Source organism: Erinaceus europaeus, chromosome 15, assembly GCF_950295315.1.
Source record: "Erinaceus europaeus chromosome 15, mEriEur2.1, whole genome shotgun sequence".
NCBI classification, from domain to species: Eukaryota; Metazoa; Chordata; class Mammalia; order Eulipotyphla; family Erinaceidae; genus Erinaceus; species Erinaceus europaeus.
Genome location: NC_080176.1, coordinates 33858906 through 33878289, shown reverse-complemented (window position 1 = coordinate 33878289; position 19384 = coordinate 33858906). Strand labels below are relative to the sequence as shown.

At 38.9% G+C, this 19384-nt stretch overlaps 1 protein-coding gene and 1 long non-coding RNA gene across 3 annotated transcripts in view; one reads left to right on the top strand and one right to left on the bottom strand.

Annotated features, from left to right (window-relative positions):
* The window catches only part of LOC132533146 (uncharacterized), a 128007-nt gene extending 127274 nt beyond the window's left edge, over positions 1 to 733 (bottom strand). The window contains exon 1 of one of the 2 annotated variants that reach the window (XR_009545044.1): positions 551 to 733. This is a non-coding gene — a long non-coding RNA (uncharacterized LOC132533146). The remainder of the gene's footprint in view (positions 1 to 550) is intronic. The other variant, XR_009545045.1, reaches the window with a different exon arrangement.
* A 219-nt stretch (positions 734 to 952) lies between these two features.
* On the top strand, positions 953 to 19116 carry LOC103114037 (thyroid transcription factor 1-associated protein 26-like). The gene is made up of 4 exons (XM_007523659.3): positions 953 to 1353; positions 2366 to 2681; positions 15293 to 15392; positions 18815 to 19116. Exons 1-4 carry the CDS (start codon positions 1200 to 1202, stop codon positions 18974 to 18976), a joined length of 732 nt encoding a protein of 243 aa, XP_007523721.1. The 5' UTR covers positions 953 to 1199; the 3' UTR covers positions 18977 to 19116.
* The last annotated feature ends 268 nt before the right edge of the window (positions 19117 to 19384 follow it).

Here is a 19384-nt window from a genome sequence, read left to right as displayed (position 1 = left end):
ACAGAGAGAAATGGAGAGAGGAAAAGAAGACAGAAAGGGGGAGAGAAAGATAGACACCTGCAGACCTGCTTCACTGCTTGTGAAGCGACCCTCCTCCGGGGCTTGAACCGGTATCCTTACAGCGGTCCTTGCGCTTTGCGCCACCTGCGCTTAACCAGCTGCGCTCCACCTGCCCCCATCTCTCACTCTTTTATCCCCCCCAATTTCTCTCTGAAAAATAAAAAAATAACAACAGCAGAAACAAAAGATGCCAGGAGTGGCGTGTTCATGGTGCAGGCACTGAGACTCACTGACAACCTTGGGAGCAAGTGAATGCAGCGTTGGGCTAGCAGACATGAGACCTCAGGTTCAATCCCCAGTACCATGTGCCAGAGTGATGCTGACTCTCCCTTCTGCTCTCTTATAATTTTTTTAAAAGATCAAAGGAAAATATGTACTGGCCAGGTGGTGGCTCGGTCATCCCCCTCCCCTTATCTTTCCTTCTAATTTTTATTAAGACAAAGAAACTGAGAAGGGAGAGAGTATAGAGGAAATGAAGACACCTTCAGACCTGCTTCACAGCTCCTGAAGCCTCTCCCCTCCCCTGCAGGTGGGGAACAGGGCTCAAACTCCGGTTCCCAAGCTTGCTAACCTATCTGCGAGGTAGCTAACGACTCACAGAAGTGAATTGTTTTGGATTAAAAATTAAAAGCATGCAGCGCCCCGAGCCTTTCACGTGTGGGTAATCTGATCAGACGTCCTGGACCGGAAGCTGGTTCTAAGCCCCGCCCACAACCCTTTATAGGCGGGGTCTCTGGCCCCAAGACCACCGGCGCCACTTGCATTCCACCAGGGGTCGCAAGTTTGCCACCGACCGCCTCAGCGCAGTCAGTATCCTCTCTGGTTCTGTATAGAAGTCCATCGTGTGCATGTTGGAAAAGGACAGGGCTTCCTTCAGGAATCGCATCAGTCCCTGCAACTGCGTATACAACGTGGGCAAGTCCTGAGTCGCTGGGAGCGACCATGACGCTCAGCCTTCCGGGTTGTAGGGTTGTAGGTGATGTAAAAGGGGCCGCGAGGCAAGAGCTCAGCGCGAAGTCGCGTAGGCTGATAAGTAGAACTCCGATCCACTGCACGCCAATTGGCGATTAATCAATCGGCTAAGTGACGTAGTTTTCCAGCGCCATTCGTTGCTTTCCAAGCGCCTTGCTCGGTGAATCATGGCGCCGGCGAGGCCTGAAGCAAGACGGCAGGCCGGAGATTTTAAGACCCGCGGTGAAGGCGATTCAGCAGTCAGCTTCAGGAAAAAGAGTGTTAAACGGAGAACATGGCGACCTTATCACATGCAGACCTTCATGGGCAGTGTTCGCGAAGGTATGTAAGACGGCAGCCTGTCCTAGGGCCTGGGAAATATTCAGACTTGCGGCCCCTCCAAGGGAACGATTTAGGAGGCCGCTCCCCACCCTTGACTACCCATCTTCTCTCTCCTGGGATCCGCGGACAGCGTCTTCGAAATCGCCAAATCCGTGTTTTCCTCAGTGCTCTGAATGAGGAGACGAGGCAGTGTTGCTAACTTAAATCTTGAAACTTTTTACCATACTTAATCCCCTTAAAATTCTGTGAGCCAGCACCGAGAGCTGATAGGACCGCGTGCGTGCGTGTGTGTGTGTGTGTGTGTGTGTGTGTTTGTGTGTATGTGTGTGTGATCTGTGCATCTGTTCCAGTAGTGTATAGAAAAGCAGGGCTGGCAGTTAGTTAGTCCCAAGCGTTTGCCGATATCCCCCAGAGCCCTCTTACTGATCTTCTTTTCCTTGGCGTTGATTTTTCAGTTTTTCTTGGTTTGTTTCAATGCCATCCTCCCATTTGAAATGTATAAATCTTTAAATTTTGACTTCTTATAATGGCTGACTTTTCAGAAACGCAGATACTAATCACTCTATACTTTTGCAAATCAGTCGTAAAATATTTTCTCTAATGTTACTGAAGAGTTGTGAAATGCATTTACTCATTACTTATTTGTTAATGAGGGTGAGTATCACTCTGGCATATGCTGTTCTGGGATCCAACTTTGGGCCTGAACCTCCAGCACTTTATCCAATGTATTTATCCTCAAGTATTAATTGAAAAACCAGAAAACCTGTGCTTATATGAATTACAAAATTTGTTGATAAACTACATGATATAACAACCTAGTCAGTTTTCCTTCTTTGAGAGTCTTATTTGAGTATTTGCACAATTAGTGTTTACCAAGTCTTTGCAACATAATTCAATCCATTATCTTAAACTTTTATTCTTGAAATAGATTACTGAACTAAAAGTAATTCTAGTGACATTATTCATTGACGGTTACATTTTCCAAGTAACATTTCTGTATTCATCAATGTAGGAAAAGGCTTTGCATTTCGAAGAAAGATGAAGATTCAGCAAAGCTACAAGAAATTGTTATGGAGGTCAAAGAAGGCTCAGGCTTCCCAGGAATCTCAGTTCACAGATCAATACCCTGATCACCTGAAGCATCTTTATGTAGCAGAGGAGAAAAGATTAAGGAAGCAACTTAGAAAAGTCTATCAGCCTTTGTCAGAAGAACAAGTTAATCAGACTTTACCAGAAGAACAAGGTAACAGTGACAAGGCTTTGTCTGAAGAGCCTTGTAGTATTGGCAAACCTCAGCCTGAAGAAGCACAGTATATCAAAAGAGTAAAGTATGTATTATCTTTTTTGCTTCTCCACCTCCTCATCTTCCTCCTTTTTTTCCCCAGCCACAAGTCTTTTTTTAAAAAAACTTTTTAAAATTATCTTTATATGTTTATGGGATAGAGACAGTCAGAAATCAAGGGGGAAAGGGAAGAGAGAGGGAGAGACCTGCAGCCCTGCTTCAACACTCAAGAAGCTTTCTACTTGCAAGTGGGGACCAGGGGTTGGAACCAGGGTCCTCGAGCATTGTAAAATGTGCACTCAACCAGCTGTGCCACCACCCAGCCCCCATCCACAAGTCAAGTCTTTTTTTTTTTTTTTTTTTTTTTTTGCCTCCAGGTTTATCGCTAGGGCTAGGAGCTTGCACTATGAATTCACTGCTCTTGCAGGCCATTTTTTTCCATTGTTGTTGTTGCTACTATTGCTGTTGCTGGACAGAGAGAAATTGAGAGAGTAAGGGAAGACAGGATAGACACCACAGAACTGCTTCATTGCTTGTAAAATGACCCACCCTGCAGGTGGGGAGCTGGGGACTTGAACCTGGATCCTTGCGCCAGTCCCTACGCCTTGTTCTTTGTGCACTTAACCTGTTGTGCTACCACCCTGCCCCCCACAAGTCTTTATTTAATTTCAAGTTATCAGTTTCACTTGACAGTTTCATCAGAGATCACTGTGTTACAGCAAAAATTGAAAAATTGAACCAACCATTAGCCTTCTAAAAATATTTAGGCTTCACAAAATAATGACATATCAACATTGTCTAATATTTAACTTTTAATTTTAGGTTTGATATTTCTGTTAGGAAGAGATAGTATATCACACATGGCTGTCATAGTTAATGAAAATTCAGGTTACCACTATAAATCCTTAAATAAAGGAGAAAGAAAAAGGTAGATGGGATAAGGAAATAGATTATGCTGTTTCATTTCTTCTCCATGTGTGAAAGCATCTTCTAGAAAATGCATATGATGTTCAGCAACTGCAATAAGAAACTCAGTATTTATAACTCAAACACAAATACATTTTAAAAATCTAGATTGAGTACAGGTTATTTCTTAAATCTCAAGTTGTGGATTTTTTCCAAAATTAGATTAGCATTTTGGTATATAGAGTTTATTGAAATATCTGCGTAAAAAAGTATATAACAGTGGAGGTAGACAGCATAATGGTTATGCAAAGAGACTGATGCCTGAAGATCAGATCCCAGGTTCAATCCCCCGCACCACCATAAGCCAGAGTTGAGCTGTGCTCTGGTGTTTCTCTCTGTGTCTCTCTCAAAATAAAATAAATAGAATATATTAGAAAAAAGTATATAACACATGAGACTGTATTTCTTGCCTTAATACAAACCAAACTAATTTTGTTGTGAAACTCAAATACAAAATAATTATTTCACACACATCTAGTGTGTTTTTCTTTTTTTGCAATCTACAGTGGTAAGCAGATATTACTAAAATGTTCTCAACTTCTAAATCTCAGTGAAATAAATTATATCTAATATGTACTGTGCTGTTAAAAGCAGTATGCTAATATTTGGTATGAATAAATAAAAGGACGAAAAGTAAATATCTGCCTCAGCAACTCTCATATGATGTAAAGATAGCCCTTGTCACTGCCTTGATATGTGATGGGTTTTAAAGGTAACAACAATAACAAAAAAAAAAAAGTAAAGAATACCGTCTACTGTGCTGGGCATGTTAGAAGTGATTGGGAAGCTGGAGATTGGAAGTATGTCATTGAACTTCTCGGGACATTGTTCTACTCATCAACAAAACGAGAGGCAAACCAGCTCTGTAACAAACCCTAGATGTGCAGGAACTCATAAAAAATTGCCATAAACAAAATCAGGGAAGGGGGGGATGCATTAAGATCTTTAAATTTTGCATTATTGCCTTTTTGTCTCCTTTGTCCCCAGTATGTGTCTGTGTTGGGGGGGGAGGGGCGAGGGTTACTGGAAGAATGGGATAGTCAGAATTGTTAGAACAAGACTATGAGAGAGTTCTGAAATATCCTTTGGCTTGTCTCAAGCAGCAGTACCTGAGTCAGATGGATACCCTCTTTTAGATTAAACAAAGTTTCAAATTGTTTCCATCATGTGCCCTCCCCCATCTCCATAACTCTGGATATTTAGTATGTATGGACATGTTATGGCAGGGTACTTTAGGTGTATTAATTTCTTCTCTGATATATGTGCTTATCACATTTTGAGGAACAAAACATGTTGCATATTCCTTTGCATTTTAGTCCCTTCTGAGACATCAGTCATTACAGCAAGACTTTTCATACATAAGTTTTAGTAAACAATTATTTGTGGGTTGGTAAATTAGCACGTGAGGAGGATTTTGTAAGTTCCCAGTGTTCCCCACATTGCGATGATAGTCACTTTTTAATTCTTTTTTTTTTTTTTTTTGCTATTAATAGTATGTTACAAGTTTGTAAGATTATAATTCTACACCATACCCACCACCAACGTTCTGTATCACCACCCTTCTTCCACCATCTGTTGAAGAAACTTTCCTTTCGCTATTTAATAGTTTGGGCCTCCTTGTCAAAAATTAACTGTCCATATCCTGCTTCTATCTTTGTACCATTTTGAAGGTAGGACAATAGAAGTGAATTTAAAAAATAATAGATAAGATATAGATACAGATAGTAGATGGATATAGATATATAGTCAACCCATGTATGTAATTTGGGGAGAACTATTGTAGTTTTTGCTGGAGGAGGGTGGGGACAGAATTCTGGGAGTGGGGATGATCTATACCATACCCCTATTTTACCGTTTTGTAACTCAATATTAAGTCACTAATAAAATTTAAAAGGGGGGGGAATAAGGCCAGAGAGAAGGAGTAGTATTGGTGGGGTCAGGAAAGCCTCTACTAATGACTAGTAGAGAGAGCTTATCTGAAGAAGGCGAGGGAGAGTCATACAAAGACCTGAGGAAGATGTCCTAAATGGAGAATTCTAGGAAAAAAGATCAGTGCGATGGGAGGCAGTGACTAAAGGTTAGAGTGAAAAATAACAATGGTTAGACAGTGTAGCACTTTATAGATATTTGTATAGATTATGTTTTACTTTTAGTCTGAGGAATAGTGATGGGAGGGGGTTGAACAGAGGGGTGACGTGTTTTAGAGACTCTTTATTGGTAGCCCAGGCCAGGATTGCTGTTTCTCAACTATTTATTTGGACTGCAGTTATCATATATTGTTTTTTTTATTATTAAATTTTAAAAAATATTTATTCCCTTTTGTTGCCCTTGCTTTATTGTTGTAGTTGTTACTGAAGTTGGATAGGACAGAGGGAAATGGAGAGAGGAGGGGAAGACAGAGGGGAAGAGAAAGACACCTGCAGACCTGCTTCACCACTTGTGAAGCAGGGGAGCCAGGGGCTAGAATGGGGATCCTGACGCTGGTCCTTGCACTTTGTGCCACCTGTACTTAACCTACTGCGCTATTGCCTGACTCCCTATCATATATTGTTAACATGTTTAAAAAAAAAAAGTTTTTCATGATGGAGGGTAGATAAGTATAATGTCTATGCAAAGAGACTCTCTTGCCTGAGGCTCCAAAGTCCCAGGTTCGGTCCCTTGCACCACCATAGGCCAGAGCTGAGCAGTGCTCTCGTTTAAAAAAAGAACAACAAAAAAAGGGTTTTCCGAGGTATTCTAGTGTAGTGGTTAACCACATTGACCCTGTAATTGGACTTGACATTTTGGTGCCCAACAGCCTCTAGAGTGGAAAAGATAATTATATAGTTCAGAACTGTCATAGCAAATACCTCCAGAATACATTATCCACATAGACATTACAATGCCTTATGACATTGTGAAAACTGATTTAATTAATTTATATATAAGATACTTTACAAAGTACATGATGCATAGAAAGTGTTACATTAGAGTTTATTATTACTGCTGCTATATCTGTTATTATTAACCCCTCCCCCCAATATAGACTTAGTTGTAATTAAAAATAATTGGGTACCAGCAAGATAACTCAGGGGGTAGGGTACATGCTTTGCATATAGAGGCATGGCATGTAGAGGCCATGTTCAAGTCATGGGTTCAAGTCCTCTTCAGGCATCTCACAGGAAGCTTAAGTGCTGTGGTGTTTTACCCTATCTTTGTCTCCGAATTAAAAAGTGACCTGAGAGTGGTAAAACGTGTAACACTAATTGGATAACACTAATTGTATAAGACTTAACTTCAGAAGCTTTTTAATATTTTTCATAAGACATTTTAATATAGTTTTAATAAACTATTTAATATTAGTTGATAATATTACTATTACGTAAAAACTGTGCTACAATATAAACTTATGCTGGTCCTTGCATTTTGCGCCACCTACACTTAACCTACTGCGCTATCTCCTGACTCCTCCCCTTTTTTTAAATTGATTTATTCCCTTTTGTTGACCTTGTTGTTTTATTATTGTAGTTATTGTTGTCATCTTTGTTGGATAGGACAGAGAGAAATTGAGAGAGGAGGGAAAGACGGGGATAGAAAGCTAGATACCTGCAGACCAGCTTCACCACCTGTGAAGTGACTCCCCTACAGGTGGGGAGCTGGGGGCTTGAAACAGGATTTTTTTTTTTATGGTTATGTGAAAGACTTTTTTTTAAAAATTCTTTATTGGGGAATTAATGTTTTACATTCAACAGTAAATACAATAGTTTGTTCATGCGTAACATTCCCCAGTTTCCCATTTAACAATACAACCCCCACTATGTCATTTATCATCCTTCATGGACCTGTATTCTCCCCACCCACCCACCCCAGAGACTTTTACTTTGGTGCAATATGCCAGTTACATTTCAGGTTCTACTTGTGTTTTCGTTTCTGATCTTGTTTTTCAACTTCTGCCTGAGAGTGAGATCATCCCATATTCATCCTTCTGTTTCTGACTTATTTCACTCAACATGATTTTTTCAAGGTCCATACAAGATCGGCTGAAAACGGTGAAGTCACCATTTTTTACAGCTGAGTAGTATTCCATAGTGTATATATACCACAACTTGCTCAGCCACTCATCTGTTGTTGGACACCTGGGTTGCTTCCAGGTTTTGGCTATTACAAAGTGTGCTGCCAAGAACATATGTGTACACAGAGCTTTTTGGATGGATGTGTTGGGTTCCTTAGGATATATCCCCAGGAGAGGAATTGCAGGGTCATAGGGTAGGTCTATTTCTTGCCTTCTGAGAGTTCTCCAGACTGTTCTCCACAGAGGTTGGACCAATTGACATTCCCACCAGCAGTGTAGGAGGGTTCCTTTGACCCCACACCCTCTCCAGCATTTGCTGCTGTTACCTTTTCTGATGTATGACATTCTCAAAGGAGTGAAGTGATATCTCATTGTTGTCCTTATTTGCATTTCTCTGACAGTCAGAGACTTGGAGCATTTTTTCATGTGTTTCTCAGCCTTTTGGATCTCTTCTGTGGTGAATATTCTGTCCATGTCCTCCCCCCATTTTTGGATGGGGTTATTTGTTGTCTTGTTGTTGACTTTGGCAAGCTCTTTATACATGTTGGTTATTAAACTCTTATCTGATGTATGACATGTAAAGATCTTCTTCCATTCTGTGAGGGGTCTCTTGGTTTGGGTAGTGGTTTCTTTTGCTGTGAAGAAGCTTTTTAATTTGATGTAGTCCCATAGGTTTATACTTGCCTTAGTCTTCCTTGTAATTGGATTCGTTTCATTGAAAATGTCTTTAAAATTTATGGGGAAAAGAGTTCTGCCAATATTTTCCTCTAAGTGTCTGATAGTTTCTGGTCTGACATCCAAGTCCTTGATCCACTTGGAATTTACCTTTGTATTTGGTGAAATACAGTGATTCAGTTTCATTCTTCTGCATGTTTCAACCCGTTGTTTCCAACACCATTTGTTGAAGAGACTCTGCTTTCCCCATTTAATAGTCTGGGCACCTTTGTCAAAGATTAGATGTCCATAGGTATGGGGCCTCATTTCTGGGCTCTCAATTCTATTCCACTGGTCAGTGTGTCTATTCATGTTCCAGTACCAAGCAGTTTTGATGATGATGGCAATTTGAAATCTGGGAGTGTGATGCCTCCGCTTCTCTTCTTTTTTCTCAATATTTGTTTTGGCAATTCTAGGTCTTTTCTGGTTCCAGATAAACATTTGTAGCATTTGTTCTATTCTCCTAAAAAATGTGCTTGGGATCTTGATGGGAATAGCATTAAATTTGTACATGGCTCTGAGTAGTAAATTCATTTTGATGATATTAATTCTTCCAACCCATGAACATGGAATATCTTTCCATTTTTTTGTGTCTTTTTCAATTTCTTTGAGTAGTGACTCATAATTTTCAGTGTACAAGTCTTTCAGTTCTTTGGTTAGATTTACTCCTAGATATTTTATTGTTTTTGTTGCTATAGTAAAAGGAATAGATTTCTGGATCTCAATTTCTTCTAACTTAGTGTTTGCATAGAGGAATGCCACTGACTTTTGAATGTCAATTTTATAGCCTGACACCTTACTGTATTGCCTGATGATTTGCAAAAGCTTCTTGCTGGATTCCTTAGGTTTTTCCATGTATACTATCATACTATCATGTCATCTGCAAATAAGGAGAGTTTGACTTCTTCTCTTCCAATCTATATGCCTTTAATTCCTTTCTCCTGCCTGATTGCTATGGCAAGAACTTCCAACACTATGTTGAATAGTAATGGTGATAGTGGGCAGCCCTGTCTAGTACCTGATATGAGTGGAAATGCTTCCAGTTTTTCACCATTGAGTATGATGTTGGCTGTAGGTTTGCTATATATAGACTCCACTATCTTGAGGAATTTTCCATCTATTCCCATTTTTTGTAGTGTTTTGATCATAAAGGGATGTTGTATTTTGTCAAAGGCTTTCTCTGCATCTATTGATATGACCATGTGGTTTTTGGTCCTGCTTTTGTTGATGTGATGGATCACATTGATTGATTTACATATATTAAACCAACCTTGCATGCCTGGGATAAACCCCACATGGTCATGATGAACAATCTTTTTGATATACTGCTGTATCCAGTTGGTTAGAATATTGTTCAATATTTTCGCATCTATGTTCATCAGAGATATTGGTCTGTAGTTTTCTTTTTTGGTTGTGTCTCTGTCTGCTTTTGGTATCAGAGTGATGTTGGCTTCATAGAAGCTGGCAGGGAGTATTCCAGTATCTTCAATCTTCTGGAAGACTTTTAAAAGTAGAGATATTAGTTCTTCTTTGAAGGTTTTGTAGAATTCATTTGTAAAACCATCTGGTCCAGGACTTTTATTTTGGGAGGATTTTTTTTTTAATTCCTGTTTATTTTTGGGGAGATTTTTGATAACTGATTCAATTTCATTGGCTGTGATGGGCCTGTTCATGTTATGTAGTTCCTCTTTACTTAGTTTTGGAAGTTGGTAGATTTCTAGGAAATGGTCCATTTCTTCCAGGTTCTCTAGCTTGGTGGCATATAGTTGTTCATAGAAGCTTCGCATGATATGTTGAATTTCTGGGGTGTCTGTTGTGATATCTCCTCTTTCATTTACTATCCGATTTATTTGGGTCTTCTCCCTTTTTTGTTTTGTGAGTCTGGCTAAAGGTTTGTTGATTTTGTTCACTCTTTCAAAGAACCAACATTTACTTTCGTTGATCTTTTGTATGGTTTTCTTACTCTCAATGTTATTTATTTCTGCTCTAACTTTAACGATTTCTGTCCTTCTGGATCCTTTTGGGTTCCTTTGTTCTTCTTCTTTAAGATGTGCAATCAGGCTGTTTATTTGTGCTTTTTCTTGTTTCCTAATGTGTGCTTGTATAGCTATGAACTTCCCTCTTAGTACTGCTTTAGCTGTGTCCCAAATATTTTGATAGCTTGTGTCTTCATTTTCATTGAAGTCTCGAAACATTTTGATTTCTTCCTTGATTTCCTCTTTGACCCAGAAGTTGTTAAGAAGTGTACTGTTGAGCTTCCACATTTTGGGACTGTTACTAATCTTTTGTTGATTGTTAAGTGTTAGTTTAATTCCACTGTGGTCTGAGAAGATGTTTGGGATGATTTCAATGCTCTTGAATTGGCTGATGCTGTCTTTGTGGCCTAACATATGGTCTATCTTTGAGAATGACCCATGTGGATTTGAGTAAAATGTGTATTCCAGTTTCTTGGGATGAATGACTCTGAAAATGTCCAATAGTTCTAGTTTATCTATCTCTTCATTTAGCTCCCTCTTGTCTTTATTGATTTTCTGCCTGGATGATCTGTCAAGTTGAGAGAGTGGGGTGTTGAAGTCCCCTACTATGATTTGTGTTGCTGTTAATATATTGCTGTAGCTCTTTCAGTAGACATTTGATGTATTTAGATGGCTTCTCATTGGGTGCATAGATGTTAATAATTGTTAAGTCCTCTTGATTGACTGATCCTCTGAGCATTAAGTAGTGTCCATTCCTGTCTTTTTTAATCTTATCTATTTTAAAGTCTATCATGTCAGATATGAGAATAGCTGTTCCTGGCCTTTTTTGTGGGCCATTCATTGGCTTGTATGATAGTTTTCCATCCTTTCACTTTAAGTCTGTGTTTGTCTTGTTGAGTTAGGTGGGTTTCCTGTAGACAGCATATTGGTGGGTTGTGTTTTCTGATCCATCTTCCTACTCTGTGTCTTTTAATAGGTGAATTCAGGCCATTGACATTTATTGATATCAAAGATTGAAGATATTTTAATGCCATTCTTGTAGAGTTTTAGAGTGTTTTGATATATGTCCTATTTGTGGTAGTCTGATTGTTTATAGGAGACCTTTCAGAACTTCTTTCAGGGCAGGCTTGGTGATAGTTGATTCCTTCAACTGTTACTTGTCTGAGAAGGTTTTGATGCCTCCATCTAGTCTGAATGACAGTCTAGCAGGATATAGTATTCTTGGTTGAAAGCCTTTCTCATTGAGCACTCGATAGATATCTTGTCATTTTCTTCTGGCCTGTAGTGTTTGTATGGAGAAGTCTGCTGCTAATCTTATGGATTTTCCTTTGTAGGTGACACTTTGTTTTTCTCTTGCAGCCTTCAGGATCCTTTATCCTTATTCCTTTCCAATCTAAGTATGATATGTCTAGGTGTCTTTTGGTCTGGGTTAATTCTGTTTGGGACCCTCTGGGCTTCTTGAATCTTTGATGTTGTTTAGACTAGAGAAGTTTTCAGCTACTATGGCCTGGAAAATGCTTCCTTCCTCTCCTTCTCTTTCTTCCTCTGGTATGCCAATAATGCGTATATTGTTTCTTTTGAAGTCATCCCATAGGACTCTGTTGTTTTCAGCATCTCTTAATCTCTTTTTGAGATCTCTTACTTCTTTTTTAGTTGACTCTAATTCATCCTCAATCTTGCTAATTCTGTCTTCAGCCTCATTGATTCTTATTCTCTCTGCCCTCTACTGTTTTCTGGAGTTCATCTATTTTGTTGCCCTGCTCTGATACTGTTTTAGCTTGTTCAGCTAGTTGCATTCTTAGCTCAGCGATTTCAGCTTTCAGCTCTCTAATAACCATGAGATAATTAGTATTTTCTTCCATAGTCTCATTTGTTGTTCCTGTATTTCTGATTACAATTTTTTTCAAATTCTTTACTCCTGTTATTATTTCCTTGGCTAATGTTTGGATGTTGAAATCGTTATTTTGTGCTTCACCCTCTGGAGGACTTTTAGCCGGACTCTTGTCCTGGTTTGATTCTCCAATATTTCTTCTTGTTGTTTTAACCATTTTATATATAATGTTATGAGTTCCCTTTATCAGTACTTTTCAAATTACTGATCACTATTGCCTGGATTGATTTGTGTCTAAGTAAGTTAATTAAAGGGTTCACAGTGGTGGAAGTTAACAGTTGTTTCAATAGTATTTAAATCCCTGAGTTGGAGCTCAGTGGTTTAAAAGCCTCTTTTTTTTTTCCTTCCCTGTAGGCTATGAGAGCCTGAGGGCTTTTAACTATCAGTAGGCCTCAGCTTAATCACTGACTCCTGACCAAGAGACAAAGCAGGGTGTGGCAGAGATAATCCAGTGGTTATGCAAATAGACTTTCATAGCCCCTCAGCTATGCCACCCAGGTACAGGTCTTCTCCTGATTTTCCTGGTTAGATCTCTGTCCCCTGGTGTCCCTCCCTGTCGCTGCTCCAGATTCTGAGGGCAGTAGCAATGGAGACTCAGAGTTGTACTTGGTGAGTCTCTAGGGAGTGGGAGTCCTCTCCTCCCTTCAGCTGTCCCCTTGTTGGTGGAGTGTTGTTGTTGTGGCCAGGTGTTGGGCTGCACCGTGGAGAAGAGAGAGGAAGTCCGGAGCAAGGGGGTACACAAATCTTTATTATAGGATGGGGGGGGTGGCTCAGGCCTCGTGGAGTCAGCCGACAATGGCCATCCCCACTACCTGACCATGGTGTGAGAGAAGGGAGAGAGATCTGCGAAAGGGGGAGCCGAGAGCCCAGAGAGCGCGGGGGGGGGGGGGTGAGGGGGCTTTTATTGGGTGACAACCAGGGGTGACGTGTAGGGCCAGGATTGGTTGAAGGGAGCACTGCTAGGATTTCGCTGGGCGTGGTAAAACCTGTGGGCGGAGACTGCATCAGAATAATTCCTCAGCGTCAGTGGAGCAGACTGGAGGTGGTGTCTCAACTGATAAACTGCTGGACTGTTAGCAGCCACTTAATCTCTCCTTGTTCCTCTCTCCTCTCTGTCACCTGCCACACGTGTTTGTGCTCACCAGTGATTTAGTGGGTTCCTGTGGTCATTCAAGTCCTGTCTTGTTTCGGTCCTGGGTGGTCTCCTTTGGTATTCCTAGTTGATCCAGAAGAGGAGAGGAGAGGAGGGGAGGGGAGGGGAGGGGAGGGGAGGGGAGGAGAGGAGAGAAAGCGATCTGCTGCTGCTCGTAGCTCTGCCTCCGGAAGTCCTCCCAGGATTCTTAATATACTTGCAAAGAACCCTGGTGTTCCTTGGGATTAGAACCTTTTACTTCATTAACACTGCCTTTTTGAATATTAAAAACTGTTTATACTATACGGATAGAAAATAGAACTCCCTCTGGGGAAGGGGATAATTGGGGATATTGACAGAGACACTGAAAATTCAATGTTAGGTATATTTTTCTTCCTTCAGTAATTACTGAATGGTGGAGATTGAACTTAAGCAAGAGTTTAACAACAGGAATGTAGATTGTAGTCATTCCCGATGATAACTGGAGTGAGGGGTGAAAACACTACCAGAGTTACCTTCTAGAAGTGCCTCCAAAGTCAGCAATGATGCATAAACAAATCTAAAGACTAGTTCTTAGTCCTATTTCTCTTGGATTTTGTGGTTTTTGACAGCTGACCAGTCTCTTACTTTGCATGACTTTTGTTTGCTGATTGGCATTACCGCATTTTCCACATTTATGGCAGTACAATTTAGCTTGTTCAGTAACTTTTTTTTTTTTACCTTCTTTATTGAGGAATTAACAGTTTACAAGCAACAGTAAAATTCAGTAGTTTGTACATGTGTAACACTTCTATTTTCCACATAACAATTCAACCCACACTAGGTCCTCCTCTGTCACCATATTACAGAACCTCAACCCCCACCCACCCCAGAGTTTTCACCCATCACATGTTTCTCCATAGATATGGCAAAGCGATGGTTGTGGGCATGAGTGTCCAAAAAATAAGACCAAGAAGAGAAAACTTGGGTGTGTGTGTGTGGGGGGTCTGGAATAAAGAAGAGGAAAAAAAAAAAAAGAAACATGCCAGATTAAGAAGTAGTTTAAAAAGGATCAGGAAAGAGTAATGTCATCAAAATCAGTGGAGTGAAAAAAAGATTTTTTTAAAGAAATTGTTTAGTTAAATGAGACTGGAAAAATACCCATGAATATAATCTTACTCAGCTAGAATAGCTGGGGTAATCTTCAGTAGAGTGGAGAGAGCAAAAATCATATTTCAAAGCACTAGTCTGGTCATTATTTTGTCTAGGTACTTAGCTGTGAAAGGACATGAATATGAGGTTAGTAGTAGACGTGAATAATCTGGATGTGGGCAAATTGTCTGTGAAAGGACATGAATATGAGGTTAGTAGTAGACGTGAATAAATCATCTGGATGTGGGCAAATTGTCTGTGAAAGGACATGAGTATGACGTTAGTAGTAGACGTGAATGAGTTATATGGATGTGGGCAACCTATACAATTTTTAAATAAGAGGATTACTTAAATATTAATATTGTGGAGCTGGCATAGTGAAATGTTGAGAGACAGTGAAAAGAAAGACTTAATAAATCAGGTATTCTAAGGAAAATAAATAGAAATTGTACCCAAAAGTTGAATACACGTATGGAAGATGAATACTGTGTCTTAGGTGTGGCTATTTTCTGATTGAGGAAATTAAGTGGCAGAAATGGTGATCAGAGAATTATGATATGAAAATCATGTACATGACATCCTCTAATACTTCATATAATCTGTCATTTCAGCCTGGTTCCTTTTACATATTTTTTACTGGATGAACTGTTTTTTATGAATCTTTTACCACCTTTTCATTAATCTGTATCTTGAAATCTATAACTAGACTTTCATTGAAATAATATATATGTTTGACATAATTGTGTTATGATTGTGGCTCTGTTTTTTTTTAATCTTTGTCTTTTATTTTATAAAGCTCTGTTGGTATTCCAAGGAAAAATAAAAGGAAAACATCAAATCAGAAAGCACAAGAAGAATATGAACAGGTGCAAGCTATGCGTTCTGCTAAAAGACAAGTAAGATCTACTTTTTATTTATTTATTTATTTATTTATTCCCTTTTGCTTCTCTTTTTTTTATTGTTATAGTTATTATTGTTGTTGCATAGGACAGAGAGAAATGGAAGGAGGAGGGGAAGACAGGGGGAGAGAAAGATAGTCATGCCTGCAGACCTGCTTCACCGATTGTGAAGTGACTCCCCTGCAGGTGGGGAGCCAGGGGCTCGAACCAGGACCCTCTCACAGGTCCTCACACTTTGTGCCACCTGCGCTTTAACCCACTGTACTACTGCCCGACTCCCGTAAGATCTACTTTTAAAATGTTTGGTTTCTTTTTTATTTTCTTAATTATTTTAAAGATAAATTATCTAAGTTGTACTTTGTATAAGGTTGTACTTTGTATAAGGTTCATGGTATGCCTTCTGTAAATATTTGTTGAATGAAGCTATAGTCTGAATAGAAAATGTTAAAATATAGGGTGGGGGTAGATAGCATAATGGTTATGCAAAGAGACTTTCATGTCGGAGGCTCTGAAGTCCCAGGTTTAGTCCCTGCATCACCATAAACCAGAGCTGATCAGTGCTCTGGTAAAAAAATAAAATAAAATAAAATAAAAATAAAATGTTAATAGATATAAATTGCATGATTGATTTTTATATTTATTACTGTGAGGGGACACTACTAAGTATAGAATTTAAAAAATAGTGCTCATAGGTTAATAATATGAGCAGCTGGACAATGTTTCCCAGGAGTATAGTACAAGAACTTACATTTTTAGCCAATACCGTAAGAGATTTTTCTAATGGTAAACTTTTGAGAACAACTAAGCTAAGAAAAATGTAGATGATTTTCATAATTTTACATTGAGACAAGTAAAAGCTGGAAGGAGGTGTTATAATAAAGTATTTGGCTTTATTAACTTAAAAACCTACTAGATTAATTTCACAAAAGGTAACCCAATCAATCATTCACAGATCCAAAGTTATATACTTTCAAGTGGATAAAGCTATAACTATAACAAAATCACCCTGGTAATTTTTCTGTTGTGTATTATTTTAAAAACTTGTCACAGGGGGTCCAGGTAGTGGCACACCTGGTTAAGTGTACACTTTACAGTTCAACACCCTGGTCCCCACCTGCAGGGGAAAGCTTCGTGCTTTGTGAGTGGTAAACCAGGGCTGGAGGTCTCTCTCTCTCTCTCTGTCTCTCTCTTCCCCTCTCTCCTCTCAATTTCTCTGTCTCTACCCAATAATAAATAAATACAAATATTTGAAAAATACTTGTTACTTCAGTGCACTAATCAAAAAATACTCTAAAGATGTCACTGCCACAATTTTTGTCTTTAGAGTTTATATAAATAAAAAATGTGCAATCTTGACATCTAAAGTTATTTTTAAGCTGGTAGCAGGAATAATTATGGAAATGCTGAACTCTTGTCTCATAAGCTGTCCCATACTATTATTTTTTCTTAACCAATGGGAAAGCTAATGTCTCTCACCCTGCAAGGAATGTTCTAAAATGCTTTTCTTTTCTTTTTCTTTTTTTTTTTTTTTTATCTTTATTGGATAGAAACAGCCAGAAATCAAGAGGGAAGAGGGTGATAGAGAGGGAAAGAGAGGCAGAGAGACACCTGCAGCCCTGCTTCACCACTCATGAAGCTTTCCCCTTGCAGGTGGGGACTGGGGGCTCAAACTCGCGTCCTTGCACATTGTACTACGTGTACTCAACCAGGTGCGCCACCACCCGGCCCCAACTAAAATGCTTTTCATATTAAATGGTGGAGCTTTGCAACCATCAAATGTCAATGTTATGAACTTACAGATTTTAAATATTAATATCAAAATTAATACTGTTAATCATGAGAAATCAAAATTCAGTAAGGACCCACTTTGATGGTCCATTTTTGCAGAGTCTGGCAGTGGTGCACCTGGTTGACAGCACATACTAACACTGCTCAGGCAGTGTTAGTATGTGCTGCCCAGGTTTAAGCCCCTGTTCCCCACCTGGAAGGGGGCTTTTTTAAAAAAAATTTTTTTATCTTTATTTACTGGATAGACACAGTCAGAAATCTAGAGGGAGAAAGACACCTGTAGCCCTGCTTCACTACTCGTGAAGCTTTCCCCCTGCAGATGGGGACCAGGGGCTCAAACCTGGGTCCTTGTGCACTGTAACGTGTGCCCAACCAGGTGCACCACCACCCAGCCCCAGGAAGAATCTTTTAATAGTGAAGCAGTGCTGAAAGTGTCTCTTGCTCAGTCTTCTCAGTCCTTCTTTCCTCTCAATTTCTGTCAGAAAAAAAGAAGGGGCACTCACTATTGTTGGATTTGTCCTGCAGGCATAGAGCCCCAGTAATAACCTGGCTAGGAAAGAAAAGAAAAATACTTTTTAAAAAAATTTTTTTACTTTGTCCAGAAAAACTCTGTAGGGATAAAAGTATTGACATACCCAAATTTTGTTCATTTTTTTTATATTTGATTAAGAATATTATACTGCATTTCAATTAGTGTTTGTTAGTTTTCTTTATATCTTGAATTTTGTTTCCTTAAGTCTTTAAGAAACCTAATGAACTTGATAAATCTTTTTTTGTTATTGTTCTCACTTAGCTGTTACTGTTTAGGTCAACTTTTTCAGATAGGGAGGGAGGAGTGAGGGACACCATAGCACTGAAATTTTGCCGGTACTGTGGGTATTAGGACTAAAGACTGGAGCATGCAGTGCCAAAGCAGGCATGCTTTCAGATGAACTGTCTCCCTAGCCCAAACACAGTCATTCATAAATGGTAAAAATCAGAGTGTCCAGCACAGTTTTTTACATATGTACATTATGTGGTTAATAAATACTCTCCTCTGAGAGTCCAGTAGTTTTATCCACTGTGTCATTTTCTGGGTCCCAATTAATATTTTGTGAATTTAATTTATTAGATGACAAAATGAATGCCTGCCACAATTCTGTTACATGAACTAATAATCAACCTCTGATTCTTGAATACATAAATGCATAAAAACTTGAATACATAATACATAAAAACTTGAATACATAAAAACTTGAATACATAAATGTTGAAATTAGAAATGTATCTTCTCTATTATTGCCCTGATTTTTTCTATATAAATAAATTTAAATTTCTAATAACTACCTTGTTCTATGATACAGCATATGTGATAGCAAGAAAGCAAAGGTAATATATACTTTCCCCCCACCTTTTTACTAGAGCACAATGCTCACCTCTGGCTTATGGTGATGAGGGGGATTGAACCTGGGACTTTGGAGCCTCAGGCATGAGAGTCTCTTTACATAACCATTATGCTGTCTATCCCTACCAAATATATACTTAAGTTGTGTATAACACTTCTATAAAGCATGGTGCATGTTGACATCTATTTAAGCACAATTGCTTAATAAACTATTTTTTTACTAAGAGAAATTGTTCAATAATTTCAGGAATTTGAGAGAAGAAGACAAGAAAGAGAAGAAGCTCAGAGACTCTACAAAAAGAGGAGAATGGAAGTATTCAAAATATTGAATAAAAAGACTAGAAAGGGCCAACCAAACTTTAATTTACAAATAGAGTACCTTCTTAAAAAAATTCAAGAAAAAAATTGACATTTTGTTCTTAAGGCTTAAAATATGTTAAAATATGTATCCATTTGTTTACTTTTTTAAAATTATTATATGTAATATACCTCCTCAAAACTACATTTTTCAACATTATGATGAATTAATAAACTATATTAAGTATAAAATTTCAAATAGTATTGTTTTTATAAAGGAAAACTAAATACCACATATTGTTTCTTTATTATTATTATTAAATTTATTTGATAGACAGCTAGTAGTGAATGGGGGGATAGAAAGGGGGAGAGAGAGAGAGACAGAGAGAGAGAAACCTGCAGCCCTGCTTCACCACTAGCAAAGCTTTCCCCCTGCAGGTGGGAACTGGGGACTTGAACCCCAGTTCCTTGCACATTATAATACATTTTTCTATGAGAGGCTAGCCTGAAGAACTGAAAG

Bases quoted from the DNA above. Each gene is read 5' to 3' on its own strand.
- LOC103114037 (XM_007523659.3), top strand. From the start codon at position 1,200: ATGGCGCCGGCGAGGCCTGAAGCAAGACGGCAGGCCGGAGATTTTAAG. The intron at 1,354-2,365 runs GTATGTAAGACG...TCATCAATGTAG, and splicing joins CATGGGCAGTGTTCGCGAAG to GAAAAGGCTTTGCATTTCGA. The intron at 2,682-15,292 runs GTATGTATTATC...TATTTTATAAAG, and splicing joins CAGTATATCAAAAGAGTAAA to CTCTGTTGGTATTCCAAGGA.